Genomic DNA, 13,874 nt, shown 5'->3' with positions numbered 1-13,874 from the left:
CTGGTTGAATACACAGGCGGCAACCTTCTATGAAGAAGACATACAAAAAATTGTGCGATGCTATGACAAGTGCCTACAAAATTTCGGAATGTATGTAGAAAAGTAATTTAACAGTTGTAAATTTTTGTACCATAAATATTTTGTCTGTGTCTGTACACATTTGTTTTATATAACCACACAGAACTTACTTTGTGGACGTACCTCATATCAATGTCTGTCTTTTGGTGTCGCTAGCACACCCACAATTTTTTCAGCATTTTTTAGAGCAGCCAACTGTCTCTGTATCCGGCTGCATTAATTACCTCAGCAATATCATTGTTACACATTCTTCCACCAAAGGCCACCTAGCAATCTCAAATTGTTGTTTTCTGTTTTTCAGCCTCAAGTGCAATCTTGCCAAATCTCATTTTTTTTTCAGCCATCAATTGAGTACTTAGGTTTTTAGGTTTCTCACACAGGGGACAGACCATTGTGTCACCATGTTGATTCAATTACGGCCCTGCCACGACCAATCTCCATTAAGGAATTGCAGGTATTTCTATGTGAAGTGGCATACTACCATAAGTTTTTACCAAATACACCCACAATTGCTCAGCCACTGCACACAGTTTTGTGTAAAAATGTGCCTTTTTTCTGGTCACCAGGTCGTGATAGAGCGTTCACTTTGCTTACATTTAAATTACACTCTGCCCCAGTCTGGCCACTTTTCGGTTCGGTCAGCATCTCGCGTTGGCTACAGATGCCTCTCAGCACAGTCTTGGTATGGTGTTGCTGCACAAATACACGAACAGGTCTGAACAGCTCATTGCTTATGTTTCTAATACTTCTCCTGCTTAGCAGTGGTATTCTCAGATCGCTCTTTTTTTACCCTTCGGCTACTGCCAGACAAGGCAGCGCACTATTTGTAATGGTGGGCTCTCTTCCTCTCCCATTATCATTATCAGATCTGTTACCGGCCAATGGCACAAAATGCCAAGGATGATGCCTTCTGAGCAGGTCAGACTCAGCATTCAATTAGGATGAGTTGCTTTGTTTCTATTTAGATGTTGAGAACACAAACGTGGTTGGTGGTTTTCCCACCACTAGAGCCATGACAGTATTGGCTGCGCCGCAGATTCTGTTCTTAGTCACATTGTCTCTTTTGTGCAGCACAGTTGGCCACAAAAACCCGAAGCCGTGCCTTGGATCCCTTGCATAACAACTTCTCCCTCCAACATGCCTTTCTGTGTTTGATGGGGTGCTTTTGTTAGCTACAGAGGACGCTGCTCCCTGGTTTGTGATTCCCTCTTCCTTATGCCGCAATGTACTGCAGCTTCTGCATGTCGGTCACTGGTGAACATCTCACACCAAAGCTTTGGTTCACCGGCAAGTGTATTGGCTAGGCAAAGGTGGGGACATTAGACAGCTTATCACTATTTGCACTTGCTGTGTTCAGAAACAGGTTACCCGCAGGCACCTTTTATCCCTCTGGTCGACAGTGCAGTGCCCATCGGAGCGTCTAAATGTCAATTTTGTTAGGTAATTACTAAATCAATGTTAGCTCATTGAAGTGGACACTTATTCCAAGTTTCCCCTATGTGGTACATTGTTGATCCAATTTCGCAGCGGCCACTATTTCAGCCCTGCCTAAGATTTTGTAACCGAGGGATGTCCATATACCATGGTTACTGATAATGACCCCGACTCTATTTCTGGAGAATTTGCATCTTTTTGACAGGATAATGGTGCCTGCCATCTCACAGCTCCACCATTTCAACCCTCAATCTAATGGTGACGCTGAAAGCATGGTTTAGACGTTTAAAACTCAGATGCAGAAGTATGTACCTGGCAGGTCCTCTGAAGCTGCACCTGTGGGTCGCCCACATTACTGACAGGTGGACATGTCGTCACATCGACCAGCTGCAGCCACTCACAGTGGGGCCTGTTTGGAAGGGCCTGTCGCCTCCCCTGCCCCTGCCCCTGCCACCGCCATTACCTGTTCCCGTTCAGACTGCAGAGAAGTCACTGCCTGGTAGATTGAAATCTGCTGTTCCTTTGCCCCCACTATGTGACTATCACAGCCAGTGCAACCACTGCTATACATGAAGCCACTGCCGCCTTTGTCATCACCACCTCTGTTGTTGTGTCCTGTGCAGCCCTAGTCTCTAACACTCTCACTGACACCTCCAGTGCCGATCACTAACCCAACCAGGATGGCACTACATAGACACCATCCCCGGTCCTGTCCTATGCCCTCTCACGAGTAAGAGGACAGCATGCCAACCATGCCCCCCCCCCCCCCCCCCCCTACTCATCGGTGCCTGCCCGCCGCATGCTGCAGCAGCCACCGTCATTGGGTGATGAAATGGACGTCAGTGCCATCATTGAAGTTTTCTATGACTCGTAATCTCAATGCCTTGTGAGATCAGCACTGTGACTGTTTTTCCACTCCGGTTATCAGATGGTCTGGAGTGCACAACCTTACCTTGACCTCCAAAAGGTAATGCTGCGCAGTTCAACTACTCCAAAATGAGATGGAAGCTTTAGCTATTGTTTATGGTGCAATAACTTTCATGTACATAAGTTCTAACACAGACATTTGTCCTCCCTCTCTCCTGGCCACCATGCAGAATTCTATCACCAGGAAACAGTTTGTTTTGCCCCAGATCAACAGAAGCAAACAATCTTGGACGAATTCCTGCGGACTGTTTATGAGGTCACCTCAGCATCCATTCCACAACCCAGCCCTGCTTAAGGTTTTGTCGATGGTCGAGAAGGGGTGGTCAGGGCATGTTTCCTATCAAGATGACTGATTCTTCACAATTATTTCAGCTGTGCTACCAGCTCTTAACACTGGCTACAAAGGACTCTGACTTCCAGGTCATCATTCCAAACCTACTCTGGCCATGAATTCATCAGTTCCTTCATGCATCATAATGTGGGATGACACTAAGGCACTGACCAGGCTCTGGCATTTACTGTCTCAATATCAATACAAACAGTTAATGCGCTTGCTGCTGCTGTCATGCCTGCTCCCTCAATCAACTGTCCACAGCTAAATGTTCTTGACCCTAGACCCTACCTAACCACTCTTGGGAGAGGATCCATGCTGATTTCAGGAGGCCATTTCAAGATGTTATGTGTCTGCTGGTGGTGGGTGTGCCCTCCAACTTCCCATATGCAGCACATGTGCATCCACCCCCACCCCTGTTACCATCCACACCCTTGCGAGGATTTTCGCCACTGAAGGGGCACCTTGCGCCCTGGTGTCGGAAAGTGGCCTCCAATTCCCACAGACTCAGCTTCAAGCTTTCTAACGCTGGAACTCCGGTGAATATCTGATCACTGCCCCATTTTAGCCCACCTTCAATGGGATGGCTATGCGGATGGTCTGCACATGCAACACCTAGATGCAGAAGGCCTTAAATACATCACAGACTGAGGAGGCCTTGCACAACTTCCTCTCGACACAGGTCCACCTCTGTCAACATGGTCTGTCTGGCCAAAATTCTGCATGGGCGCTGACATCACATTCTGTTCGACCTCCTGCATCCTGTGCAGCATGCCCACCCTATATTCGGGCCCACCTATTCATGGGATGCCTGTGTCTGGGCGTAGATGCTTGTTCAGCATCTGGGGTGTTTGATATCGTTGTCGAGTACGCCTGCCTGACCCATCACGGCAGCCCAGCTCCAACAGTGGCTGCAGTCACAACTGGCACCTTTGCCATCACCTCAGACTCCTATCTCTGGACTGGACACCAGTGTTCCCACTAGTCAGATCTATGATCTCCTCCCCACGCCTCCTGTGACACAGGCGCAGGTGTCTCATGCTTAGCAGTTCATGAGACAATTCACTTTCAAGTGTATAAACACTTTAATACAAAATATGACTGAACAGTCTTGCCATAAAAGACTGCTTTCCTTGGTCACAAAGAAACAAGAAACTTCAGTTTCTGATCAACATTGAACATTACACAATAAAATATTTCCATTTTTTTTCATCATACTGTCTTTAATAGAATTACACCATCTATAAATAAGGTAGAATTAAATTTTTGTATTCTATTACTCCCAGCAATCAACATCTGCACTGAATGACACCAAAGCAAATACTATATACAACATTATCACTAAGGAAAAGGGAAGGCGGCTTTCCACATAGCGTCATAGTACAAAATACTTTAATAAGAATAATACTATTGATAAATTCTAAAAAGTACATAATTTGTTCCATCTAAACAGATCTGAAATGGTGTCAAAGGCTATAGGCAAGGAGGAAACTTATATACAAGAGAGTGATAAAACATGTAAAACGGTTACACAGATGAAAAAATGAAAGCCGATTTTCTTACTTTCTTTGTTATAAAATCCTGCATCTGCTGCAATTCTGCAGCATCAGATATAATTTTGTCAGGACTGTCAGTAAACTCTGAAGTTTTAGTAAGGCTAAATTTTCCTGTTATAGCAGGCTTAGGCTTGTTGAGGTCATATGGCATCTGTGACAGCTTCCGATTTTTTCTCCTGCCTGGTTTTCCACCTCCAGCAGGTTGTTGTAAACAAGGCATTTCCAGAACACCGCCATTCTGGATACATTTTGGATGAAACAATTTCTTGCAATCTGAAATAAGGTACAACATTAATAAAAGGAAAATAATGTAATGGCCGTTATGACAAATGTGTTACAAGAGCAAAGAATGCCTAAAATGGGGTAAAAAATTGTTGGTAAAAAACTTAATGACAGATACCTTTGGTCAGACCAAAATGAAACTATAATAATGATAATCATTAATAACTTCAACAATAAAGCTGGTTGTTAACAAAGAACAATCAAAAAGTTCTTTAATCTTTGTAGTTAGTAAATCACTTTCCACAAGTAAAAATCCTATCGCAGATTATCTCACCAGTGGAATATTGATTTATTATTTGAAAACTTCATAATAAAATGAAATGGTGTTTTCAACCGTTCTATATGCTTCAAACTGCTCAATAGGAGCTGAAATGGAAATGATTTACTACAAAAATAAATGATTATAACATTCTCCTTGCTGTACTTGGAATCTAAAAATTGATCAAAAACTGTAATGTGGAAAATCAGTTCAATGCTTGAAAAAGGCCTATATAATTAATTAAAATGGTCAACAAAAGTGCTTAAGGCAATTGACAGATTAATGACTCATCCACATAGTTAAAATTATTAGCACTTAAGTGAATTTATCCTTAGAGGCACTGATAGAATTCTATGGCATTACATGTTTGTACATTATGTATGGAACATTATAGTATGCTACTCTGCAAAGTTTCATTAAATCTTAGCTCTCTTTGGGATGATGGAAGGCACCATTTCTGGCACTGTTACAAGAAGCATGCCAGCAGATACAATGAAATTTACACTCATTTCAAGACACTACTGGAAATTGACACAGCTGAAGAAAAAGATTACTAATGTGCACAAATTCAATACAAGATGTGTTGCATTGTGAAATTGAAGTTCACACTACTATAACAGGGTAAATATCACTGACATTATCTGTTACCACAATTAAAGATAATTAGTGCTTTGTAAATTACAGATTGCAACGATCAGTCATCCTTTTTAAATTTTATTGTGGACATCTAGATTTTGGCTGGAAGCTAGCCATTCCCAATGCATGTAATTCCTGTTGGTCGGGCTTCATCCACCGTTCACTGAATACTAGTAGTTTTCAATACACTGTGGATGAAGCCCGACCAACAGGCATTACGTGCACTGAGCGAAAATAATAGTGCATTGAAAATGGCTAGCTTCTAGCAGAAATCTATATCTGCACAATAAAATTTAAAAAGGACAAACGCTGCAATCTGTAATTCACAAGCCAATATAACAGTCGCTGAGTGCAATAGCTTTCTGAATGGAAGGTAACCTGAATTAGTGCTTTATTCACTAGAAACTCAAAATTTGGTTCACAAATATCAAATTCAAATCAATTAAAAAATCTCTCTCACTGAATTTCTTGAAAGTCAGCAGTGTACTACAAATCAGAAGAGAAAGCTTTTTCTGCAAAACAAACTAATTGCAAAACCTTGGTGCACTACTAATGCAACTATTTGGGAGACTCAGTTAGGAATAGTGATGATGGAGCACAATCTACCCCATGAAGACAAGCCCTCACACCACAGTAAGAAAATATTAGCGTCAGTGTTTCAGAAATATGCAAGGTACTTTTACTATGCTGATTTCATTCATAACTGGAAACTCTTTAACCATGCATACATACCTAGGTTTATGCTTCAGAAAATACACATGCCTAATAAAATACAAGATATCCTCAAATTAAGCCATTTCTGTTTAAAAACAATATTGGTCAATATTAATTTGAAGCAAAACAAAAGTTTGACAGATTTTTCTTTTTCACACACTCACTAAACCCTTACACTTAAGATCATATTCACCACAATTAGGATAAACAATGAATTGTCTTAAGAACAGACAGCAAGGGAAAAGGTAGGACAGGTATACTGTCCTCCTGCCCACAGTGTCTGAATGACAGTAGCAGTGATGACGGAGACGATGTTCGAGGGTGGAGCTCAGCAGACATGTTACATAAAAACTTAATAAATTGGAAAAACAAAAAACATTAAGGTTAGGACTAAGAGTGCTGTCTACATCTGACCTGCAATCATATTAAGCTACTAATGATTATGTATACAGTACAACCTTAAAATAAAAAAGAGACTGAGTCATCATTAGCTGATAAGTGACAGTCATTTGTGTTGTGTTTTATTCTGTTTCACAGCTGTCTTAGCTCCCTGCTAATTTCATGTGGGATAATGAGTCATTTAATATGAAAATCTTTTTCAGTGTTCAATTTGTCCATTATACACACAATGGTGGTTCAACTTGATCCAGTGAAATGGAAATAACACAGATATCAGAGAATAAATACAGCTACATTTCTCCTTCAAAAAGAGAGCTCTTTTCTGACTATTGACAGAGCTTCAGAAGGGAATTCAGCAAATGCTACAGCATTAATACCCGCACATATCATAAATATAGGAAAAAAGCATATTTATGTTAAACATGACTTCCTTCAGACTACTGATCAAGTCCTTAAGTCTGTGTTCTAAATAAAACTTACATTGATGGTAATCACACACATCATTTGACCTGTTGTTCTTTAATTTACTTTTAGACAACTAAGGTAAACTAGAAATTCAGCCAAAATGAATTTATTAAGACATAACTGGAGAAATGCAGATAATAATTGGAGAAGTTGTGAACTCACAATTAAGTCACGCTTTTCCAAGCACCATTATTATATACAATAAATGAAAATCCTAACACACATTTGTTATTTAACCTTGAAATAAACAGCAACTGAACTCTAGAATAATGTAATAAAATCCACTGTCATTATGTACGTTGCAAATCAGCATTACAAACCTCCTTTGATCAATAAAGTGAATAGTGGTCAGCATGTTCCTAACTGTTCCCTTCTGGATTTTCTATTTCCATCATCATTAAGTCACATTATCGTATTGTGGTACATATATTTTAATTTTACAAAGAACTCAGTCTTTGCTACAGAATATGTAAATGCACAAAAATCTACTTGAAATATGTCACCATAACTGAAGTTCCCTCTTTTGTGTTAAAGTGAGAGCAGTATGTGAAAAGGCATTAGATGATGTATTACATCAACTAATAAAACCCGAAACCTAAGGATGTATTTGTGACATTGGCAGTAACCTGACCATCCACATACCAATTGCAACCCTGCAGGTAAAACTGCAATACTCTGTTGTCTGTTGAGAACCAACAACACTACTTTCTCAGTTAGGTGTAAGGGTAACTGAGCTAACACACCCTTAAGATCTTTGCTGGAAAATGGGGGCCAGAAGAAGTCCGGAACTACAAACTGCCTTCATCGAAAGGAAAATGGGACAGTCTTTAGAAGCTTATTAAATAGTTCAGTCCATAGTTAATGTCCACCAACTCACTGAAAAAGCGAAGGAAGAGGTTCATATAAATTTCAGGCTGTGTCTTGTAAAGAAACAGCTGGAAACATATAGGAAGAGACTGTGGTGTAGGAATTTGTTTTGGTTATTACTTCAAAGTATATCTCACTGAAAGGTCATTTTCATTAATCTTGTATGAACTTAATAAAAGTATACTGTTAACAATTCCCGAAAATTTCATTCGCGCACTAGAGCAATTTAATTGAACACTGCAATCCTGTACATACCAGCCAGTCATGTAAACTGCCGCCAGCAGACTAGTTGTGGGCATGGCAGCTATTGGTTTGAAGAATTAACACAACTGTACTTTTAACCATTAAGGGAGATGTAGTTCCTGCCTGACATGAAGTTCTAACTACAGGATTAACAAAACTGCAGAACATGCTAAAAACGTGGAATGTTGCCAAGCTGATGGAATTCTGAGACATGGTTCCAAATATCTTCTTACATTATATTATAATACACACTGAGGTGACAAAAGTCATGTAATACCTCCTAATATCGTGTTTGACCTCCTTTTGCCTGGCGTAGTGCAGCAACTAGATGTGGCATGGACTGAACAAGTTGTTGGAAGTCTCCTGCAGAAATATTGAGCCACGCTGCCTCTATAGCCATCCATAACTACGAAAGTATTCCCAGTACAGAATTCTCTGTACAAACTGACGTCTTGAACTGGATGGCCACTCTGTCCTAAGGGGTCCATTTGTTGTCTGTCCCACATTAATTTATGTGGTTATTTAACACAGTGTCACTTGTCTGTTAGCACTGACAACTCTACACAAATGCCACTGTTCTTGATCAATGTCTGTGGTGAAAGATAACACCTGAAATTTAGTATTCTCGGCACACTCTTGACACTGTGGATCTCGAAATACTTAATCCCCAAACCACTTCAGGAATAGAATATTCCAAGCTTGTAGCTCCAACTACTATTCCGCATTCAAAGTCTGTTTATTCCCACTGTGCTGTCTTAATAATATTGGAAACCTTTTCACACAAATTGCCTGAAGAGAAATGACAGCTTCACCAAAACACTGCCCTTTTGTCTGTATGTACACGACACTACCACCAGCTGTATATGTGAATACTGCTATCCCATGACTTTTGTCAATTCAGTGTGTTACTGGGAGTTTCAGTTTTCAGTATAGCTATTAATTTATATTGTCATATGTTTAATTTGGAAACACAATTTTTGTTACTGAGAAAGAAACAAAATATATTTCTCACATACTTGTGCATTTGTGTCCTTGTGTTACAATAGCTATCATTGGTTCCGAGCAGTATACACAACGATCTTCTTTGGAAAATTTTGTTACTTTCCGGAATGTATGCCCTGCAATTGTGAACAGATTGCCCTTCCACTCAAGGGCATCTGAAGCCTTGCTGACAGATGGTGAACCATCCCCCACACATATTGCTGGCCTCGAAGCGGGATCACTATTTCGACGACGCAGTTCTAACGTTGTAATACCACCACTGCGTGGCCGCCGTGGAACTCCTATGCCTGAGCTTTCACTTGAAAGGAGGAGTTTTGTAGCACCTGGGGAGAGATTTATTTGCAGATTAATACATTTTGCACTTATGATGTTGAGACAGTTTTTGAAACCCTGTTCATCTTGGAATAGAAAAAGCAGGAAGATTTCATTCATAAAAATTAGTCACTGCAGTGAAACACTTACTGAAATTCACCAACAAAAATCATAAACTGTTAATCTGTATTACCATTTTCAGTTGTCACAGCAACCATCTTCTGACCTGTGAAGAGAATATTTCATAACAATAAAAAATCTTACACACTCCAGATATGCAATACAAAGTCACTCAGTTCTGTTTTGACATCACATTATTAAGCAGAACATTCAAGTTCATTCCAGACAAAATGAACTCTAGTCTTTCTTAGGACATGATGGAACTACATTACAATCTTGAAGTTTCTGATCCGTGTTATGAAATACTGACAGACAACATAATCTCTGAACGCAGAAGTGGTGTGCTATATGCAGAAAAATATCTCAATGCCAGCCACACCAGATTTGTTTATTATGATAGCATACTGTCCAAAGCTTTATGAATAATATTCATCACCTCAGACAATTTTCAAATCACCAATGGTTTAATACCTTTACTGCCAACAGAAACAAGAAATGCACAGGCATCCCTGACTCCAAAAAATAATGAAAATTGTCCACGAACAATATCTTACCAGGGAGCTTAAAAACTCTTTTCTATTACCAGGGTATTACAAGACTTTTGCTGAGCAGACAGTTATCAATATTTGTATGATCCATAGAAAAGAAAAATAACTATAGCCAATTAGAGAAACTATGCAGTACATTAAGAGAGACGAAAATTTGGGAGACTGAAATCCAACATCAGGAAAAGAAAATGAAGAGAAAATAGTCAAACATGGACTGGAGGGAGGGGGGAATGAAAGGCGAATCCACAAGGTACAATTCTACATAAAGCACCATTTAATCATTGCAAACACAAGGGTCATGAATCAAGGATTGCTGTATACATGGAAGCAATCTGGAGACACCAAAATGTTTCACATAGATTATGTAATGATTAGAGATTTAAAACCACATTTGAAACTATAAAATATATCCAAGAGTACACATGGACTGACAATAATTTGCTGGTTGTGAACTGCAGAGTATAGGTGAATAAATTGCTTAAGTTAGGAAATTAAGGGCATGGGGACCAGAGAAGATGAAAGTTAGAAAAGGAACATTAGGAAACAACTGAGTCAATGTGGGGAAAGGATCACAATAGGAAATGAATGTATAGCTTTGATAGAATTATGAAGGCAGCAGCAGAACAATTGGGCAACAAGACAATCCTCAATAGAAATATCTGGATAACAAATAATATATTGAATCTACTTGATAAAAGGAGAAAATACAAAAACACAGCAGGTGAAGCTGGTAGAAGTGAATATTTATGTCCAAAAACTGACATTGACAAAAATTCTGAAATGATGATGTAGGATGGCTAGAGAAGACAGGCAAAGCAGATAATGCATGTATGACTAGTGGAAAGATGCATACTACCTACAGGAAAATTAAAAAATCTTTGGTTAAAAGACAAGCACCTATAGGGCTGTATAATGGAAACTAACTTGAAGACAAAATTGTGGACATAGCTGAATATGAGGAGGGAGATGTGATACTGTGAGAAAAATTTGACAGAGTACTAAGTCAAAGCAAGGCACCTGGAGTAGACAACTTTCCTTAGAATTTTCAAGATCCTACAGAGAATCAAACACAAAACTATATGACAGGTGAAAAATCCTCAAACTTTAAGAAGAACATAACAATCTCTTGCCATAGATGCACCATGCTCATGTTGTTGTTGTTGTCTTCAGTCCTGAGACTGGTTTGATGCAGCTCTCCATGCTACTCTATCCTGTGCAAGCTGCTTCATCTCCCAGTACCTACTGCAACCTACATCCTTCTGAATCTGCATAGTGTATTCATCTCTTGGTCTCCCTCTACGATGTTTACCCTCCACGCTGCCCTCCAATGCTAAATTTGTGATCCCTTGATGCCTCAAAACATGTCCTACCAACCGATCCCTTCTTCTAGTCAAGTAGTGCCACAAACTTCTCTTCTCCCCAATCCTATTCAACACCTCCTCATCAGTTACGTGATCTATCCACCTTATCTTCAGCATTCTTCTGTAGCACCACATTTTGAAAGCTTCTATTCTTTTCTTGTCTAAACTGTTTATCATCCACGTTTCACTTCCATACATGGCTACACTCCATACAAATACTTTCAGAAACGACTTCCTGATGCTTAAATCTATACTCGATGTTAAAAATTTTTCTTCTTCAGAAACGCTTTCCTTGCCACTGCTAGTCTACATTTTATATCCTCTCTACTTCGATCATCATCAGTTATTTTGCTCCCCAAATAGCAAAACTCCTTTACTACTTTAAGTGTCTCATTTCCTAATCTAATTCCCTCAGCATCACCCGACTTAATTCGACTACATTCCATTATCCTCGGTTTGCTTTTGTTGATGTTCATCTTATAACCTCCTTTCAAGACACTGTCCATTCCATTCAACTGCTCTTCCAAGTCCTTTGCTGTCTCTGACAGAATTACAATGTCATCGGCGAACCTCAAAGTTTTTATTTCTTCTCCACGAATTTTAATACCTACTCCAAATTTTTCTTTTGTTTCCTTTACTGCTGGCTCAATATACAGATTGAATAACATCGGGGAGAGGCTACAACCCTGTCTCACTCCTTTCCCAACAACTGCTTCCCTTTCAGGCCCCTCGACTCTAATAACTGCCATCTGGTTTCTATACAAATTGTAAACAGCCTTTCGCTCCCTGTATTTTACCCCTGCCCCCTTCAGAATTTGAAAGAGAGTATTCCAGTCAACATTGTCAAAAGCTTTCTCCAAGTCTACAAATGCTAGAAACGTAGGTTTGCCTTTTCTTAATCTTTCTTCTAAGATAAGTCGTAAGGTCACTATTGCCTCACGTGTTCCAACATTTCTACGGAATCCAAACTGATCTTCCCTGAGGTCCGCATCTACCAGTTTTTCCATTCGTCTGTAAAGAATTCGCGTTAGTATTTTCCAGCTGTGACTTATTAAACTGATAGTTCAGTAATTTTCACATCTGTCAGCACCTGCTTTCTTTGGCATTGGAATTATTATATTCTTCTTGAAGTCTGAGGGTATTTCACCTGTTTCATACATCTTGCTCACCAGCTGGTAGAGTTTTGTCATGACTGGCTCTTCCAAGGCCGTCAGTAGTTCTAATGGAATGTTGTCTACTCCCGGGGCCTTGTTTCGGCTCAGGTCTTTCAGTGCTCTGTCAAACTCTTCACGCAGTATCTTATCTCCCATTTTGTCTTCATCTACATCCTCTTCCATTTCTATAATATTGTCCTCAAGTACATCGCCCTTGTATCAACCTTCTATATACTCCTTCCAGCTTTCTGCCTTTCCTTCTTTGCTTAGAACTGGGTTGCCATCTGAGCTCTTGATATTCATACAAGTGGTTCTCTTTTCTCCAAAGGTCTCTTTAATTTTCCTGTAGGCAGTATCTATCTTACCCCTAGTGAGATAAGCCTCTACATCCTTACATTTGTCCTCTAGCCATCCCTGCTCAGCCATTTTGCACTTCCTGTCGATCTCATTTTTGAGACGTTTGTATTCCTTTTTGCCTGCTTCATTTACTGCATTTTTATATTTTCTCCTTTCATCAATTAAATTCAATATTTCTTCTGTTACCGAAGTATTTCTAGCAGCCCTTGTCTTTTTATCTACTTTATCCTCTGATGCCTTCACTACTTCATCCCTCAGAGCTACCCATTCTTCTTCTACTGTGTTTCTTTCCCCCATTCCTGTCAATTGTTCCCTTATGCTCCCCTCGAAACTCTGTACAACCTCTGGTTCTTTCAGCTTATCCAGATCCCATGTCCTTAAATTCCCACCTTTTTGCAGTTTTAACCTACAGGTCATAACCAATAGATTCTGGTCAGAGTCCACATCTGCCCCTGGAAATGTCCTACAATTTAAAACCTGATTCCTAAATCTCTGTCTTACCATTATATAATATATCTGATACCTTGTAGTATCTCCAGGATTCTTCCATGTATACAACCTTCTTTTATGATTCTTGAACCAAGTGTTAGCTATGATTAAGTTATGCTCTGTGCAAAATTCTACCAGGCGGCTTCCTCTTTCATTTCTTAGCCTCAATCCATAATCACCTACTATGTTTCCTTCTCTCCGTTTTCCTACTGACGAATTCCAATCACCCATGACTATTAAATTTTCGTCTCGCTTCACTACCTGAATAATTTCTTTTATCTCATCATACATTTCATCAATTTCTTCATCATCTTCAGAGCTAGTTGGCATATAAACTTGT

General features: G+C 39.7%; 1 protein-coding gene across 4 annotated transcripts in view; it reads right to left on the bottom strand.

The window, feature by feature from the left end:
• The window catches only part of LOC126281172 (unconventional myosin-IXAa-like), a 312,562-nt gene that overhangs the window by 77,783 nt on the left and 220,905 nt on the right, over positions 1-13,874 (bottom strand). For all 4 annotated transcript variants that reach the window (XM_049979854.1, XM_049979856.1, XM_049979857.1 and 1 more), the window contains 2 exons: positions 9,208-9,516; positions 4,334-4,599 (listed from right to left, as the gene is read on the bottom strand). In XM_049979854.1, coding sequence (XP_049835811.1) covers positions 4,334-4,599; positions 9,208-9,516 — 575 coding nt within the window. The remainder of the gene's footprint in view (positions 1-4,333; positions 4,600-9,207; positions 9,517-13,874) is intronic.

This window comes from Schistocerca gregaria, chromosome 7, assembly GCF_023897955.1.
Source record: "Schistocerca gregaria isolate iqSchGreg1 chromosome 7, iqSchGreg1.2, whole genome shotgun sequence".
In the NCBI taxonomy this organism is placed as follows: Eukaryota; Metazoa; Arthropoda; class Insecta; order Orthoptera; family Acrididae; genus Schistocerca; species Schistocerca gregaria.
The sequence above is the reverse complement of the archived record's forward strand: the minus strand, read 5'-3'. Positions and strand labels throughout refer to the sequence as shown.